Raw genomic sequence first — 19,215 nt, 5'->3', positions numbered from 1 at the left:
GCCCTCTACAGTGAGGGGTAAGGGAAATTAAAGGACATAGATGGCTGTAAGACTTTGTATATAGTGCCCTCTACAGTGAGGGGTAAGGGAAATTAAAGGACATAGATGGCTGTAAGACTTTGTATATAGTGCCCTCTACAGTGAGGGGTAAGGGAAATTAAAGGACATAGATGGCTGTAAGACTTTGTATATAGTGCCCTCTACAGTGAGGGGTAAGGGAAATTAAAGGACATAGATGGCTGTAAGACTTTGTATATAGTGCCCTCTACAGTGAGGGGTAAGGGAAATTAAAGGACATACCGGTAGATGGCTGTAAGACTTTGTATATAGTGCCCTCTACAGTGAGGGGTAAGGGAAATTAAAGGACATAGATGGCTGTAAGACTTTGTATATAGTGCCCTCTACAGTGAGGGGTAAGGGAAATTAAAGGACATAGATGGCTGTAAGACTTTGTATATAGTGCCCTCTACAGTGAGGGGTAAGGGAAATTAAAGGACAAAGATGGCTGTAAGACTTTGTATATAGTGCCCTCTACAGTGAGGGGTAAGGGAAATTAAAGGACATAGATGGCTGTAAGACTTTGTATATAGTGCCCTCTACAGTGAGGGGTAAGGGAAATTAAAGGACATAGATGGCTGTAAGACTTTGTATATAGTGCCCTCTACAGTGAGGGGTAAGGGAAATTAAAGGACATAGATGGCTGTAAGACTTTGTATATAGTGCCCTCTACAGTGAGGGGTAAGGGAAATTAAAGAGACATTTTACCACCTACAGAAATTCTCAGTGAATTCACTTATTTTACAAATGAACAGTTATATGTGGAGTTTTGGACACCCAATAAAACATTTCTTGCCTATACCAAAGCAAATCATATTCTGTTAAAATGGAATATGTTTATAAATTGAAACAATTAGTACACCAACTATCAAAGATGGAATCCATTCACCTAGACATCTAGATCTGTCAATGAAGGAGAAGTGTATATTTCATGCATATTCTGTACACTAGCTGTCCCTTCAGACAATTGACATTCCGATCAGTAAAGATATCTGACTGACAAGTGTGTCCCCTCACATCATCTGTGTTCTACAGCCTGATAACCTACTAACAGCCATGGTGGCTGACCTATACACAGTCTGCTGTCTGGGGTACAGTTACAATCAATCAAATCTAATTTCTACATGTAAATTGTTCTCCCAGTGTAATGATCCTTACTATGACAGAAAACCTCTTATCATGGATGATCCTAGGATGCTCCCTTTGGTTAAAGCTTGATGACCTGAATTCCCTTATCTTTGCATTTTCCTTTCTATGAACTAACCCCCAAACTACCCAGTATTCTCCTTAGCCCACCTTACACTCCCACCCCACCCATCTGGTCCCTCAAACCTGTCCTCTCCACATGGTGAAGTCATATCCGTGCCCTCCCTTTACTATATAATCTCTTTAACAAAACTAATTATGTTGATATCTTAGCTCCCCCCACTCACACAATATTTGAAGTTAAAATCGCACATATTATTCTGTTATATATAGATCAATGACTGTATCAATAATTTTGGATAGGGGTGCATATGGAAATCTTTCCGATAGTTGACCCTCACCACATCACCATTTCCCCAACTCCTCCTCTATGTTAACCTCTCTAGATAGCCAAAATAACTATCCCAAAGATAACACAGCATTATCCTTCACCAGACATTAACACAGTTAGTCAGGGTTGATCAGAACCATCAGCCTTCACCAGAAATTAACACAGTTAGTCAAGGTTGATCAGAACCATCAGCAATCACCAGAAATTAACACAGTTAGTCAGGGTTGATCAGAACCATCAGCCTTCACCAGAAATTAACACAGTTAGTCAGGGTTGATCAGAACCATCAGCCTTCACCAGAAATTAACACAGTTAAAAAGGGTTGATCAGAACCATCAGCCTTCACCAGAAATTAACACAGTTAGTCAAGGTTGATCAGAACCATCAGCAATCACCAGAAATTAACACAGTTAAAAAGGGTTGATCAGAACCATCAGCCTTCACCAGAAATTAACACAGTTAAAAAGGGTTGATCAGAACCATCAGCCTTTGCCAGAAATGAACACAGTTAAAAAGGGTTGATCAGAACCATCAGCCTTCACCAGAAATTAACAGTCAGCCAGGGTAGATCAGAACCATCAGCTTTCACCAGAAATAAACAGTTAGCCAGGGTATTTCAGAACCATCAGTCTGATTTAGCAGATTTTCTTCCCCACATTTATATGTATAAAACTATTACCCCTCAATCCTTGATGTATACAATGACCTACTGACTTATAATCCATGTAAACAATGGCCCACTGACTTATAATCCATGTAAACAATTGGTACCTGTCATTAAAACATTAGTACACTGGTAATATCATTATGCCATGTCCTGTTTTGCTGTCATTTTAACACTAATGGAATACACCCTCTCTAATTTTACCCTTATTATTAGACCTGTCTAATATGACCTATGATTACCATAAAACACCTGTCAAAGCTGACCTACTTTTCTCAGCACACCTGCCTAATCTGGCCTCTGATTATATCAAAATACCTGTATAATCTGACCTGATTGTCTCAGCACACCTGTCTAATCTGGCCTCTGAATCTCTCAACATACCTGTCTAATCTGGCCGCTGAATATCTCAACATACCTGTCTAATCTGCCCGCTGATTTTCTAAACAAACCTGTCTAATAACCTGACTTCTGTTTAACTAAACAAACTTTCCAAATCTGAAATCTGATTAAATCCAGACATCTATCTTATTTGACCTCTGATTATCTCAAAATACCACTCATATCTGACATCTGATTATCAAAACAGACCTATACTAACCTTTAATTATGGTTTATTGAATTTGATTTCTAATAACCAAAATACCTGGTTTTGTTGTGTTTAGTATAGACAGTAATGTGTTAGTGTACTCACCCAAGGAACTTGGTAGCTACAGGTCCCATCTCCAGAATCCTGGCAGCGAGGGCCTCGCCTTCATTGAGGGGGATGGGGTGCATTAGTTTGTCCTTCTTGATCAGGCGACAGGTGACACGGGTGGGCATGGAGGCTTTTCTAGGGGGGATGATGATCCGTACCCCAGAGTGTCGACGCCCCCTCATGGCACCCCCACGGGCGTCCACCATGAAGCTTATGAGGAAACTGTTGGTGATAAGAACCATGTCGAAAAAATTAGGTAAAACAATTCAACAAAATTATGTGAAGTAAGACTTAGTCTCCAAAACACTGGAAAGGAAATGGGAAAACACTTTTGGGTTTCTCTGCTAGTACATCCGAATACAGAAGAACCTAAAGTGAGAATGAATTTCCCTCGATAAAGTTGATTCTGGAATTGGCAGTCAGTACATTCTTCTTTACGCAAGACTTAAAACTTTTCCTTGGAAAATATCAATTCAAAGCATTACTAGAGCAAAATGATATGCTTTCATGTTCCATAGAATTCAGTCTGCTACAGATGGCAAGATTACAGGTCCAAATCAAGTTGAAGCCACCATCATGTTTATATCTATGAGAGGATTTGGGTGGGGTAAAAACAGGCAGGGAGAAGTTATCATAACACAGGGAGGAAACATGCAGGGCAAGAATCACCAAACCTCATGTCGGAGATGTCAGGTATCAAATTTCCTTTCTAATGGGCAACAACTTTTCTCCAGTCAGAATCTTGATTTAGAATCGGTCCAATTTCTCTTCCAGAGAATTTTACAGGCAGAGGAACTCCGAAAACACAACACATCAATGCCCTGAGTACTAAGACTCCACTGCAGTGAACATTCCTCCAGGGTCTGTTATCTCCAGTAAGAATTTGAAAATATCAAGAGATCCCCTTCACAAGGCTCCACCAGCAGGCTATGCAGACAGCAGACACACACACACACTAGCCAGCAATGTACAGATGCTAATGTGTACACCACAGTATGTAAACTTATATTTATCCAGGGCTTACAGCTCCCTAGGGGCTTACTCCCCAAACAGCTTCTCCGACTCCCTACTGGCCCCTGCTCCAGTTCCCCTATGGACTGTCTAGAGGCCTGATTGAGGTTTACTCAAAACAAGATACTCCAAATATATGCAATAGTTACTAAAGATTTTCCTTTTTCTTTAGTCTACAATGAGAGTACAATTCAACTGTGAACAGTGTACAATACAGGTGAGTCAGACTGCTTTCAGTCAGACTGCTTCCGTCAATTCAATACTATAATAGATATTTACTGACAGCTCAGCGGAAGATAGCTTACTTGTCCTACACTTCACAAAGTAACTGTTGATTTTCAATCCTGCTGTTAGAAATTTGTTAAAATACCACAAATGTGCTGCAAAAGCACCAACTTTCCACACAGAGCTGTCAGGTCCCGCCTTCCCAGGTCTGTGTGTGTAAATTAACTCCCAGCCTTCTATACACATACTACACACATACACACACAGGTAGAGATTTAGGTCAAAGGTCAAAAATACTTTGGGGTTTAAAAACCACAGAAAACATTTATATTTTATCAGGTAAGGTTGCCCTCTCTTAGTCGTAAGTTTGTAACAAAGCATGCACTGACAGGTAAAAACTCCACTTAAAAAAAAAAAACCTGTACAGGTAACACTAGTAAATGTGACACGGACAGGAGGATGAGAGGAGGGGTGGTGCCAGTCCTATACTAATTCATGTTCAGTCTTCCTATATCAGAATCTATATTTGATTTAGAAGTATGAAAGTATGTTTTCAGGTGTCTATAGATAAAAACAAAAAACAAACAAGAAAACAAAAAAACAACTTCCTTATTTATACTACTAGCTGTTTCAGTATTTCAGCATATTTAGTCAAGAGTATTTGTTTGTTCTCGACTTCCAGAACATTAGAGTTTGTTTAATGAAGTGTAAAGTTCATCACAATGTTAATGTGTTTATTTTATCTTCCGTGTAACACAGCACATCAAACAGGATTTCTGGTATCATTATGACTGGGCAGTTATGTACAAAACTGTATACATGCATACAGTATACAACTTGAAAATTAACTGAAAAATGACACCTACACTTTCAACCAAAGAACAATACCTTTCTTTTATATCATCCACTATTTTTAGTGTATTGATATCTACAATATTTAGAATCAAATGATGCGATAGATATAAACAATGAATGCATAGTGCAAATTAATATGATTTTTTTTTTAAAACGTTTTTTCAAGATTTACAATACGTCACTTGAGCAATTCACAGAAAACATTTTGCATGAATATCTTATTCTTAAACAGTCTTTCCCCCCAATTTTTTTCTTTCTGAAAATTTTAAACAATACCATCTACACTGCCTACATTTCTATTCAAGACCAGCAAGTAAATGATAGTACAGAACACCATACTTCCATTGTTTTGTCTCCTGGCTAGACTGACCTTATCACTGTTTATTACACTGTTTGCCTTTACATGTGGGGACGTTAGGACGGTCACTAAGAATGGGAGATATACCCAGTAAAATTTAATTACATAACTCTTCAAGTCTAGACACCATGACTATATCGGGGATCAATATTTTTGACAAATGTTTCAGCTTACAAATTTTAGTTTAAATACAGTTCACATGCTTTAGATATGTTAAATAAATCTACATCAGTAAATATGAAATTACAAATTTTGTTATAAATGGACAAATTCTAAAATAAAGTTTGTTAAAATATTTAAAAGCGATATGTGGTAAATCTCAATAATAAGCTTACATACAAAAGTATACATAGGTAAAATATGATGACTATTAAATGTGTTTCTTGTTGAATGAAAACAAACTATTCAGAAATTAAGACTAAGGCAATACTTTGTCATATCACTGCTGCACGTATTTTGGAACAAGTGATATTATTATATTAAAATCAGAAGAAAATCAAAACTACAGAAAAAAATGTGGGCAATGAAATACTCTTTAGTGTAGATCCAGTAATAAAAGTCTCAGTTGAAAAGAAAAACAATAAATAAAAGGAGGCATGCTATTAGAGGAAGTACAATACAAAGTTTACTGAAAACACTAATTTTATACTGATTTGATACTGAAAACACTGTACCATGTAATTATATACTGATTTGATACTGGAAACAGTAATTATAAACGGATTTGAAGCTGAAATGTCACTGTAGACCACAATTACACGGGTATAAAGATCAATTTAACACTATTTCAATGTACACTCTTAAAATCTTTGATAATGAATTTGTTTATATCTAACATATAGTCATGCAGATATTAATAGTGTACTACACTTTTATGATTAATTATGAATACCAATCCCTTCTCTATGGCATACCTTTAATGTCAAAATGCAATATATCTCCACCTTTGTATACACATTAATCAAAGTAATTAATAATTCAGCCTGTGCCATATTTAAGCATAACCTCTGCCTTTTCTTGCATACATAATTATCCATCAATATGCTCTGCCTTTTTGCATACCTATTTAGCCACCACTATTTTCTATCTTTTTAAATGATTTGTGACTGTAGCCATGATTATGAGATGACACATTTGTGTTGTATGGAATATAATCGCCGATTATTAGAAATAATGACCTTGACCTTTGACCCTCAGACCAGAAATGCAACCACAAGCAAGTAGTTTCTATAAGAAAGCAGTTTATAAAGTTCCATCCACCAATTTTATGTTCATGGAAAAATTTGACTTTAGACCTTCAGTACTGCAAAGCAATCCCATGCAAGCATTTTGTCTATATTGCAAGTTGAATGGCCTTACAAATTTCAAACCTAGCATAAAATTATCCCAATACCATATCACCATTATAAGCACATATTAGACATCTATAAACCTAGATGTCACCATCAGTTTTACTACTTTACAAAATTCAATTAGTCATCATTATTCTTTGCTAATTTGCATACATCATTAGCTATAGACCTGCATTCTATATCAAATTAATGCTCCAGTGTGCAATAGCATTTAATAATAAAATCTAGTAAGGAAAAATATTTTTGCAGCAGCCACCCTAACAACAACTACACCTATTTTTTTTATCTTTGAAGCAATGCCTGCATATTTATGCAAATGATATATGCTAATTACTTCTCATTATATTTGCTAATTGTATGCTTGATGTGATTTCAAACCAGCCAGTGAAGATTGCCATGGCAACAGCATTCTGTCCACCAAAATTGTTGCCTTAACATTAGTGCAAATTACCTCCCCTTGACAGCAGCAGTTACATACAGTATAATATACAGGAGTTACACGGTAAACCAAATTAAGAAAAAACATAAAATGGTGTTAACAAAAACAATACACAAGTGATTCTAGCATCTAGATGTATAGAATCAGGTTTACCTTTTCCATTTCAGTTTGCTGTATAAAAAAAGAGATAATCATGAATATATTTCAAAATCATGGTATAGTTAGAGATATTTACTGAAGTTCTCGGAAAAATTGTAAATTTTCTTGTATTTTCTGGGAAAAAAGTTTATCTCTTGTCATGAACTTAACTTGTATATTTCACAGAAGCAACTTAAGATTTTTACTGTAAGTAAACTTCATTATTTCCTTAATTAATTAATACTTATCAATTATTGAAAGTATTAGGTTTGTAATCTCATCTCTCTAGTAGAAATACATTTATAAATGGATTTATCAATACATGAACTAATTTTTATTAAGATTTTTTATACCTTACGATTCTGTACAACACAAATATTTCACTTGTTTCACCAATAATATCAACAGTTAGAAGATTACAAACTAAATTGGGATCTAATTATCAATTTATAGTAATGATCATGCAAGTACGCAAATACTAAGGAAGTTGTCTGAATAATGATATATTTATGTAATGTACTGATGGTTAAATAATGCAGTCTGAGTCATGCAGTTGGAACTTTTAAAATTTTGTGAATATGAACAAAACAGCTGTATTACACTTTTGTAATTCAATGAATTCTTCACGGCCAAAATGTTACCAGTATTTTTAGAACTGATGTGACAACGGCCAAAATGTTACCAGTATTTTTAGAATTGACGTGACTACGGCCAAAATGTTACCAGTATTTTTAGAATTGACGTGACTACGGCCAAAGTGTTACCAGTATTTTTAGAATTGACGTGACTACGGCCAAAATGTTACCAGTATTTTTAGAATTGATGTGACTACGGCCAAAATGTTACCAGTATTTTTAGAATTTATGTAACTAAAGTAATGAAATTAAGAAAATGCCGGATTACATGTTATCTATCAAATACGTTTAATTCTGTCCATTTGTTTTCAAAGATCTTTTTTGATAAAAAATTACTTGACCTTGTTCAATAGTAACTGATTTATTTTCTGTAATACTATTTCAACTGTCGTGTGTTAACAAATCTGAACTATGAACTCCATCCTAATTCAAGTCTTCCTATTTTTAGGATTAGTGGTTAATCAAAGGACTCAGTTGATCCTAAAAAAATCAACTGCTACACTGTCAAATATATTTTATTCCACTTCAGATATTTATAATATAATTTAATGACTAGACTTTCAGTAGTTCTATGAAAAGACCATATGATGATCAGAAACAAGGATTTTGTTTAAGCTTACAAACCTCAGGCCAAAGTGTTTGGTTATAAAGCATTGTTTCCATCATACAATGTAATATCATCATAATATGTGATATTGTTAAAACACTTGATGTTGTATGGAAAACAGTACAAATCCCATGATGGTCAGATATCCATTTTGTTTTTGTCACATACTTTATAGTAAACCGACCCTTCTTTTATCAATCCATCTACTTGTTAGTAAACCTGTGGAGCAAACATTCCAAAACACAAGTAAAGAGAGGACATATACATATACTGGTCAAATACTGGGTTTAAACCATGGTCAATTAAACATACTACATTCAAGCTTCTTTCTTACCCAGAGTAAGTCGGAGTGCGATCGATGGCAACATTGTCCGGGTCATAGCTGGCGTTGAATGACGATCCACTGTAGGAACTGAAGCGTGAACTTTCCATTTTGGAGGTGCCAGTGAGTAGGCGGTTGTCAGGAGGAGCTGACGAGTATTGGGAGTACGACTGTGACATCATCTGGGCTTCCATGTAGTCCTAAATATATAATACAGTCAATGTCAAATGTGTGATCCTAAATATATACTACAGTCAATGTCAAACTTGTGATCCTAAATATATACTACAGTCAATGTCAAACTCGTGATCCTAAATATATACTACAGTCAATGTCAAACTCGTGATCCTAAATATATAGTACAGTCAATGTCAAACTTGTGATCCTAAATATATACTGCAGTCAATGTCAAATGTGCAGTCCTAAATATATACTGCAGTCAATGTCAAATGTGCAGTCCTAAATATATACTACAGTCAATGTCAAACTTGTGATCCTAAATATTTACTACAGTCAATGTCAAATGTGTAGTCCTAAATATATACTACAGTCAATGTCAAATGTGTAATCCTAAATATCTAATACAGTCAATGTCAAACATGTAGTCCTAAATATCTAATACAGTCAATGTATATGTGGTCCTAAATATATACTACAGTCATTATCAAACATTTGGTCCTAAATATAAACTTCAGTCAATGTCAAACATGTCGTCCTAAATATCATAATATTGTTGGTCAGTCAACAGATATTGTCATAGACTGGACATGGTAAAACTTAGCAGGGCTTTTGAGGTTAAAATACAGTCTACTTACAACTGTGGTCCAACTCTCATACATGTCACATTACCACTTTTGACCAACTGTGGTCAAACTCATCAGTAGTCCAAAATAATGGGTGTGGTCAAACCCCTCAGTCAAACATCTATAGGCCAAAATAATGGGTGTGCATGGTCAAACTCCTCAGGCAAACATCTATAGGCCAAAATAATGGGTGTGGTCAAACCTCTCAGTCATACATCTATTCGCCAAAATAATGGGTGTGGTCAAACTCCTCAGTCAAACATCTAAAGGCCAAAATAATGGGTGTGGTCAAACCTCTCAGTCAAACATCTATAGGCCAAAAAATCAGTGTGGTCTAACCTCTTAGTCAAACATCTATAGTCTAAAATAATGGGTGTGGTCAAACCTCTTAGTCAAATATCTATAGTCCAAAATAATGGGTGTGGTCAAACCTCTTAGTCAAACATCTATAGTCCAAAATAATAGGTGTGATCAAACTCCCCAGTCAAACATCTGTAGGCACAGCCAAAATAATGGGTGTGGTCAAACATCTACCGATCAAAATAATGGGGGTGGTCAAGCATCTACAGACTAAGTAATCGGTGTGGTCAAACATCTTTAGGCTAATAAATAATGGGTGGGTCAAACTCCTCAGTCAAACATCTATAGGCCAAAATAATGGGTGGGTCAAACCCCTCAGTTAAATATCTATAGGCACAGTTAAAATAATGGGTGTGGTCAAACCCCTAGTTAAATATCTATAGGCTAGATAATGGGTGCGGTCAAACTCCTAAGTCAAACATCTATAGGCCAAAAAAATGGGTGGGTCAAACCCCTCAGTTAAATATCTATAGGCACAGTTAAAATAATGGGTGTGGTCAAACCCCTAGTTAAATATCTATAGGCACAGTTAAAATAATGGGTGTGGTCAAAGTAAAAATTGCAGTCAAATTACTGTTAAAACTTTGGTCAAGATTCCAGGTATAACAAGACTGAGAGGTAGGTCAGACTAGTACTGTACCCATGGACATCAGGGTTAAAGGTCAGACTGTACCAACGGACAACAGGGTCAAAGGTCAGACTATACCTATGGGTCAAAGTGATAAACATCAGATGTGGGAAACTTCTCTGTCTTTTTACAGAAAGTAGAAGCAAATGTAATGATTGTTTAAGAAAATGAACCCTACCATCACTTTATTTAAAACAACTATCCATTACGAACATACACCTGCCTTTCCAAACAAACAATTGACATCTCTGTACATATAATTACGTCAGACTTGGGCCAAGGCCAGCCAACATGCGTCAGATGATTTTTAAAATATGTTTGTTTCTATGTTTGACTTTTCAAACTCTTATATAGATAAATAAAATTGTCTTCACAGTTAACCAATCACACAAACATCATCATAAAGTAATTCATTATCAACATTATAAAACACCCCATTCATACTGTCTGGAGGAACGAAGACACTGAAGTTAGTAAATGTTGTCTTTAATGTTCTGTTCAATTGAAATTCGAGAAACTTTGTACCTTAGCATAAAGAAAAAGATAAAATGATATAAACTTTCATCAATCGATAAATTTCTTATGATAAATAAATAAATCATAAGAAAACAATTAATACATTATCATAAAACAAAAACAGTGAAACATAGCAAAATAGATATATTAAGCTGACAACAATATTCAAAATAAATTATGTTTACTATTTAAACAAAAGAAACAATAAAATATTTATTTCCATTTTTTCTCTGACAAAAAATAAAATTATTATTTAATCAATGCAAAGAATGTCCCCTGAAATAAAGTATTGAATTTGAAAGCAATTAATTTTAATAAGTATAAGTAGCATATCGATTACTTCAATGTGGGGTAAAAATATCAATGTTAGTACCAGTTGATTGCCGTGTTCCAGGTTAAGGATGCGACTACAATATGGCAGCATGCCCTAACCAGTGTTTACAAGAATGTTGTATCTTTTCCTTTCCATCAAAAACAGATGCGAAGGAGAATGTCTCTCTTTTCTACTGATGTCTGAGTAAGCCAGGTTATGGGGTAGGGGAGATAACTCTTATATGCACTAAAAACTGGTAGCTAAATCTTAAAACAAATTATATTGATGTTTAAGTATTCATTAGTTGTATAAAAGCCATGCAATAATAAACTATTGTCATGCATAATGTGATTTTTTTGTTCAAGCTCTCGTAAACAAAATGTTTGGTTATATACTATCTAACATTCATCGAAAACCGGATATATCATTATACACAAGCAAGCAATCATTCACACTGTTGCCTTAAATTATCGTAAAAAAAAATAATAAAAAAATATTTATATGTATATGATGGTAACAATGAAGTAAAGGTGTATTGGGAGAAGTAAGCTAGCTAATTTAAATCATTTTATGTTAATGATGTGACCTAAAATAAAACACATTTGACATTAGCAGGGTGATTTGGGTTAAAAAAGCCGATTGATTTTAGTAAAAAATGTTACCATTCTAGCCACCACAAAAAAATTGTTAATAAAATTCATCTAATATAGAAAAGCTGGATGATTTTAGTAGGATGGATATTAAATTAAAAATGATTTGCCGTTAATGCTATAGTCACCACAAATTTAGTTCTTATTACAAAATACCTCTAAGGGAGTATGTGGTTCAGAATCTTCCCTAGCAACAGAGTCGTCAGGCAGGAATTTAAATTCCTCATTCAGATCAATGCTATTGATACTGACAGACTCAGCGTACCCAGCCGCTCTGTCGGGATGGGAGCGGTATGCAGAACCTGGGTACACACGTCTATTACGAGCTTGATCTTTGCCGTAACGTACAGATTTCCGCAAATAGAAATCCTCCGCATATTGAACAGTGCTCGTGCTCTATCAAACAATAGATATCAATAGCAAAATAATGTGTAAGGAACAAAGAAAAAAACAAAAACAAAAAAAAAACAAAATTAAAAGTCATGTTATTCAACACCGAAACAACATGCAGATGTTTCCATTAAAACTGTTCAGAACTCGAGTACAGGTAGTCACACTGATAAATAGTGGAATGGAATTTTTTGTATTTAAGATTTTTATTTTCTAACTGACTTTAGGAATTATCAAATAACTTTTAAGTCTGTTGATCACTTTTACCATTAAATATCACCCTTGAATATTTGATTTTTGAGACCTTAAACAATTTCATAATATGCAAGATAAGAGAAAATCATCATTTGAATAATAAAAAAAAAAAAAAGAAAATTTTTTTTGATACAGAAATAACTGTTTCTTAGAGTTTGAATAAATTGGAATCACTGTTAACGATCCTTTAATATCCTTTGTAAATCTGTATGACTTGATAACAATTAGTGTCCATGCCAATAACTCACAAGTCATTCAAACTCAACTGTATTAATTAGGTCAGCGTGCACAATTTCTTCCCATCTTTATAACTATTTTTATGGTATTAATAACTTCCACCTTTAAAGATTAAAATAATACCAAACTTCATTCCGTATTTATTGCAATCAACAGATCATTTATGTCCATGCTAGAACTTGTTTAATTTTTGTAACATCCATGATTTCCTAATTCCATATTTCATTCCAAAATAACACTGGGTTGCAGTTATTCAATCCCATGTCAAAACAACTGGATTAGTTAAGTAATGTGTTAGATTCACTTATTACCTTTTTTATCGAATCATCGAAATCGTCACCATATTCAAGTTCGCTACTTTCTTCAGTGATGCGTGACTTGCCATCAGTTTGGGAGACAAAAGATGAATCGTGGGACTTGCCCACGGACAAACGGTCGAGCGTGGAGTACTCTCCCCCAAAAACACTGTCGCCTCGCCCAGAAACATCCTGGTGTGGGCGAAAAATCAAATCAAATTGTACTTACATTAACATGCAACAACATCAATTCTCAGAGATGGAGTTTTTTTTTTTTTTTTTTTTTTGCTTTTTCTGTTAAATATCCTCAGAGTGTAAATCAGAATTTACTATTTCTTCTCCATCTCTGATCAGCATAAACAAAATGAAATAATATTACTATGTGCTGATGATAAAAATATGTGCATAAACTAATGTTTTTTTTTATATATAAAACATATATATATATATATATATACATGTACTACAAGCAGCTTTACAACAGACAGTGAAGAACTGAAAATAATTTGACAACACAGATATCAGTCAATAAGACAATACATAGAAGCTATAAGGCTTGACATTTAATCTTATTTCATTTATCAGTCTTATAAATCAAATATTTTTACTTCACATGATGTCCACAGCAGACCATCTAGGACTTTCAAACACCCCAATAACAGGACAAAGGGAGGGGGTGGGGTAACAAGACAAAAACTTAGGTGGCACATCACTAAAATGTTCTCTATTCTGCATCTTCTGTTACTGAAATTTTCATTAACTAATATAACAAAACACTTAAGTTTATAGTAAAATGATGATAAACATATATAGCCTGCATGAAAATAATTCTGGGTTATATTTTCTTAGAAATCGTAGCCTGCATGAAAATAATTCTGGGTTATATTTTCTTAGAAATCGAGAATCATGATTATTTAAATACTGGGTATCCATGGCAACATCCGTCTCCCATTACAACATAATACCACCTTGGTAAGTAACAAATATCCTGATTGGCTACTTTAGTGATGTGTAACCTAGGACCACTAACAACACCACCAGGCTTATTATACATGGACATGGGGAGATCACTCTTTTGTTCAAAACAAAAAACACCAAGATCCACCAGATACAAATACAATATGATAAAAACCTGAAATACAAAATACTACTTAAAGGATGAACAGAATGTACATTGGACTTACTGTTGTATACATTAGTATTATATACGTGACAAAGTTCTGGGTACTATAAGGAAGCTATTATGATGATATTGTGTACAAGGTTGTATGGGGAACATATTTCTGTGAAATGGAGACCTTCATCATTTGTGTTGAGATGTATTTGTGTTGAATGAAGTTAAACAGGATTCTGTGTATGACACACATAGATCTGTGAAGGGAGGGTTATAGCATTTTTTATAAAGTGATATTATGCTAGACAATATAAAGGCATAATGAACATGGGCCAAAATATTTCTCTTGAACGAGGACAAGCAGATGAAGATGATGGATGAAACGTACCCGTCCATGTGGTGAGAGAGTGTCCCCGCTATAGTACCTCATCTCAGCCTCATAATCGGGGCCTCGCTCTAAATAGGAGGGGTACCTCATGGCTGAGCTAATCTCGCTCGTGATACGACGTCGCTGGTCCTCATTCACGGGGTGGCGCAGAATGTCCTAACGAAAGCAGATACCACAAAGACGAGCATAACAAGAGGATCAACCAAACACATTGACACAGAAAATCAGAAATCAAAAAGGGCACTGGCTAGGAAAAATCACTACTTCGGAAAGGATTGTCTAATTTCATCAACAATATAAGTTTTTCTGATGATACTTTTTTTCATTTAAATATTCTCCCCATTCCTCTTCTGTTAATTATTCTGTCCACATTTTATTTTCCAATATTGCATTTAATCATCACAGTTTGACCTGCATAAACCAAACCCTCAATAATCCAGACATATCTTTATTTCGCGTTTTACTCTAATATAAACACCCGCTCGTTATTTGTCCAAAACAAACCCTCAGTAACCCAAAATCTTGTGCAAAACATACTTTCTGCTTTCCTTGCTTAGATCATACTTTGATTATTAGCCTATAACTGAAGCCTAAGTGACATAAACATCTAGTGCAAAACATATATATTTCCTAGTTTACCCCATACCCTGAACCTTGACTTATCAAGAAACTTACAGAATTTACTTGTGTAAACTGGATCTTATATACATCGCTTGGTATAGCATTCACATGTTCTCTTAGCTTTCAACATAAATTTGAGTAAACTGAAATCTTAATTTTGTGGTATATTTGATATTAATTTATTTCTTTTATAATCTGAAATCCTGACTATTAAAAAAAATGGCATAAGTGATGTTTGGATGATGCAAGTTTTACAATAGAGATATGTAATTTACTGGGGTTAATTTTCCGAGTATGTGATTTTTCACTAGAGTAATACAGTTACACATGCACACATTCTCCGTCCCGTGCAACAAAACTGCAGACGACACCGGCAAAATACGACAAAGACAATTCAACAAGACAATGAATTATTTTTTGCAACAGAGTTGTCAACACAACAGTGCAGCAACACAATGAAAAAAATAAAAAATAAAATAATAATAAAAAAAAACAATAAAAAACCAATAGACAAATAAAACCAAACCTAAATATATCTATCAATTAGCTGAGCTACTTACATTAAAATGTGATTAAGAAAATAAAACGGCCTTTGGTTGGAAAGTCAGTGTGCATATAATACATACTTTGTGACAATTATATTTGTCAACAGAATATATATAACGTTAAAGATAAATTATTTACGAAAAAGAATAAAAAAACAACAAATATTAAATGTAATATATAATATATATCATAATGACATTCTAAACATTTGTTAGCAATTTCATGAAAATAACATTTCTAAACAATGAAGAGTTACTGCCATACAATCTCTTCTGAATACAAAGGCATTTAAAATGTTACAATTCATAAACATAACCTGAGGAAAGATGATAGATTGATAACACATGAACAGGATCGTAGCTCACTTATTGATAGCACACGAACAGGAGAATAGGTCACTTATTGATAACATGCGAACAGGATCGTAGCTCACTTATTGATAACACATGAACAGGAGAATAGGTCACTTATTGATAACACATGAACAGGATCGTAGCTCACTTATTGATAACACATGAACAGGAGAATAAGTCACTTATTGATAACATATGGAAATAGCAGTCATTCATTTGAACAAACTTGGTAATCATTCCAGCATTCTACTGGACCAACATCAGGCCACTATAGGCCTCTTGTTATTCAGAAGAAGCAGGGTTAAAGATTTAATCAGATTTGACACCTGTGACCCGAAAGTAGGTCAATGTAATTTATTTGAACAAACTGTATAGCTGTTTCATCTCGGTATTCTACTGTCGATATATCCAAACTATAGACCATTTTATAACCATGGAGAAGTTGCTTTTAAGGAATATTTTATGCTGGAGAGAGGAGTAATGTCGGCCATGTCTTTCAGTGGTGAACTATTACATACCTAAACTATAACAAAGTTGTTTACGAGGTAGCTACTTCTCTTTAACTTACAATTATGCGTAGGCTGTGAGATACTCTCTTTTTGAACACAGTACACAAACACCTAATTATGAAGCCTAGAGATAGTAAACCATATTACTATTTCTGCCTGTGCGAGGCATGTCTGTATAATTAAGTGCCATTCTTTGGTTTATTAACGAATCAGTTTCAGCAAATTCCTATAGAAATGCTACGCTACTTTGAAGAAGCATAGTGATATCTGAATTGTATCTTTTCTCTCTCAACAGAAATTGGCTCTTATTCATACACTGATACAGCCTCACATTGCAAGAAAAAATGCTTTCTCATACTTTCCTTTATTCCTTTGATCTGGTATATTTCCTTATTATAATGTGTCTATCATCTTTTTCTCAAGATTCATAATGGGTTTTTTCAGCCTGGTGAGAATAAGTTTTGTAACATTCCAAATGCCTTTGTGTTAAGCCTATGTTGAAAAGCAAATAACAATACAAAGCAGGTTTTTTTTTCAAAAACAAATTTCATACAAACAATAAAAGTCTTGTAACACTTTCAGCACTTCAAGCAAATATCATACAAATACTTTCGGAAGGAAAACACTTGCCACTCCATGTATACAACACCCACAACATGAGCTTACGGTGGTCAACACAAACGTGGCCGTCATACCTATATAACCATGACAACCAGCCAAGATGTCACGGTTTGTATTCTTATTACCATGGCAACGTATAAAAACAGTCAAGGCTGATGTGTTACCATGACAACAGGACATACATGGTGGATATGTTAACCCTGAAAATTACAGTGCCTTTTATAATACTGGGAACACACCTTATGTCTACAGAAAATTCTATTTTGAAACGGGTTTGAAGTTTTGAAATATAGAGAGAAAAAATTTATTTCAATTGCCTATAACTGATAATTGCTTTAAATCTTACCTGTAGAATTCATATTCCTTTTAAAAATTAGGTCTACTGATTCAGAATGTAGCTCTATTATATATTAATTATATATATTAATTTATACTCAATAAGTTATTTTTTGTCGAATTCTACTCTACTTGGTCTGTTAGAAACTATTGGATATACAACACTTTTACAATTGAGACATCAACGACGCCTTCCTACCTCCATAGGGAATTATCTACATCCATGCAATCACAATATGAAGGGTGCACTTTTAAGCTTTAAAGGAAAATGAAAAATAAGATAAGTTGCATGACATCTGCTCTAACATAACTGATCCCTCTAAAGGGTCGACAAGGTTTGCCCATGGGGTTCTGTTTGTGGCAGACTTATCTGAGGTACCAGCGTATCAAAAGGATCAGGAAAAAGGGGGTCACCATTTCAGGAAATGAGAGATGGATTACATAAGTCGATAATACATTGGATGAGTTACCTAAAAAGAACTGTATGCTTTCTCATAAAGGATGAAGAGCACAGTTCATGATGCTGAAAAATGATAACTCGCTTGCTCAATTGCACACACACACATAAACAAAACAGGACATGGACAGTTTCAGCTTTCAAACAAAGATTAACACTGAATATGCTGCAGCATTTCTGGGGAAGAGGTAATGGGAAGGGAGATAACTACCTCTTACCTCAGATTCAGGAGTAGCAAATATGGCTTTTCTCTTGTCCTAGGTCAAAGACAATGGAGACAGCTGAGCTACATTAGTATGACAGATGACTCTCTCCCACACTGATGAAAGGGGAGATAACCACAATCTATAAATAACGATGGATCCCCTAAAAACATAATGGCCAGTCTTGCTGCAACATAGACAGGCTATACATCGAGTGACTTACCTTTTCATAAGAAGTGTCCAATGGTGAAGTGCTTTCTCCTCGCTCCAGGGAGATGCTATCTTCACCTGTAGGAAAAAAAAAAAAACTTTTAAAAACTGAACATTTGTCATTCTAAAATGCTCCACCTAATATATACATTCAATAAAATTTCAACTTTAGAGTATTGTTTATCTATATCTGTAAAATATAATAATATACCTCTAACTATCATCAGTGATCATTCTACACTCTACATTTTGCTTATCGTGATCAATCATAGGTTCATCATTGCAACATCTTTCTGAATGATCTTAGTTATATATACATATATATATATATGACCTTGACCTTCAAGCAAGGTTAATATAGAATACCTTGAATTGTCTATTAATGTGAGATTGAACTCCTTAGATTAGTGCATGAAACAACTTAAATCAAATATCATTAACAATTAATTCCTTCCTTATGAAGATAAAAGCAGATTTACATGTTGAAGAAAACAAATTCCTTTGATCGTGTA

The 19,215-nt window shown here is 34.5% G+C and overlaps 1 protein-coding gene across 1 annotated transcript in view; it reads right to left on the bottom strand.

The window, feature by feature from the left end:
• LOC117341927 (titin-like) overlaps positions 1 to 19,215 on the bottom strand; it is a 234,759-nt gene that overhangs the window by 113,959 nt on the left and 101,585 nt on the right. The window contains 7 exon segments of the mRNA XM_033903835.1: positions 2,953 to 3,177; positions 7,349 to 7,366; positions 8,910 to 9,097; positions 12,324 to 12,563; positions 13,361 to 13,537; positions 14,848 to 15,003; positions 18,717 to 18,781. Of these exon segments, the coding sequence (XP_033759726.1) occupies positions 2,953 to 3,177; positions 7,349 to 7,366; positions 8,910 to 9,097; positions 12,324 to 12,563; positions 13,361 to 13,537; positions 14,848 to 15,003; positions 18,717 to 18,781 (1,069 nt within the window).

The sequence above is a fragment of the Pecten maximus genome, chromosome 1 (assembly GCF_902652985.1).
Source record: "Pecten maximus chromosome 1, xPecMax1.1, whole genome shotgun sequence".
NCBI lineage: Eukaryota > Metazoa > Mollusca > Bivalvia > Pectinida > Pectinidae > Pecten > Pecten maximus.
Note: the sequence above shows the minus strand (reverse complement) of the source record. Positions and strands in the feature narration are given on the sequence as shown.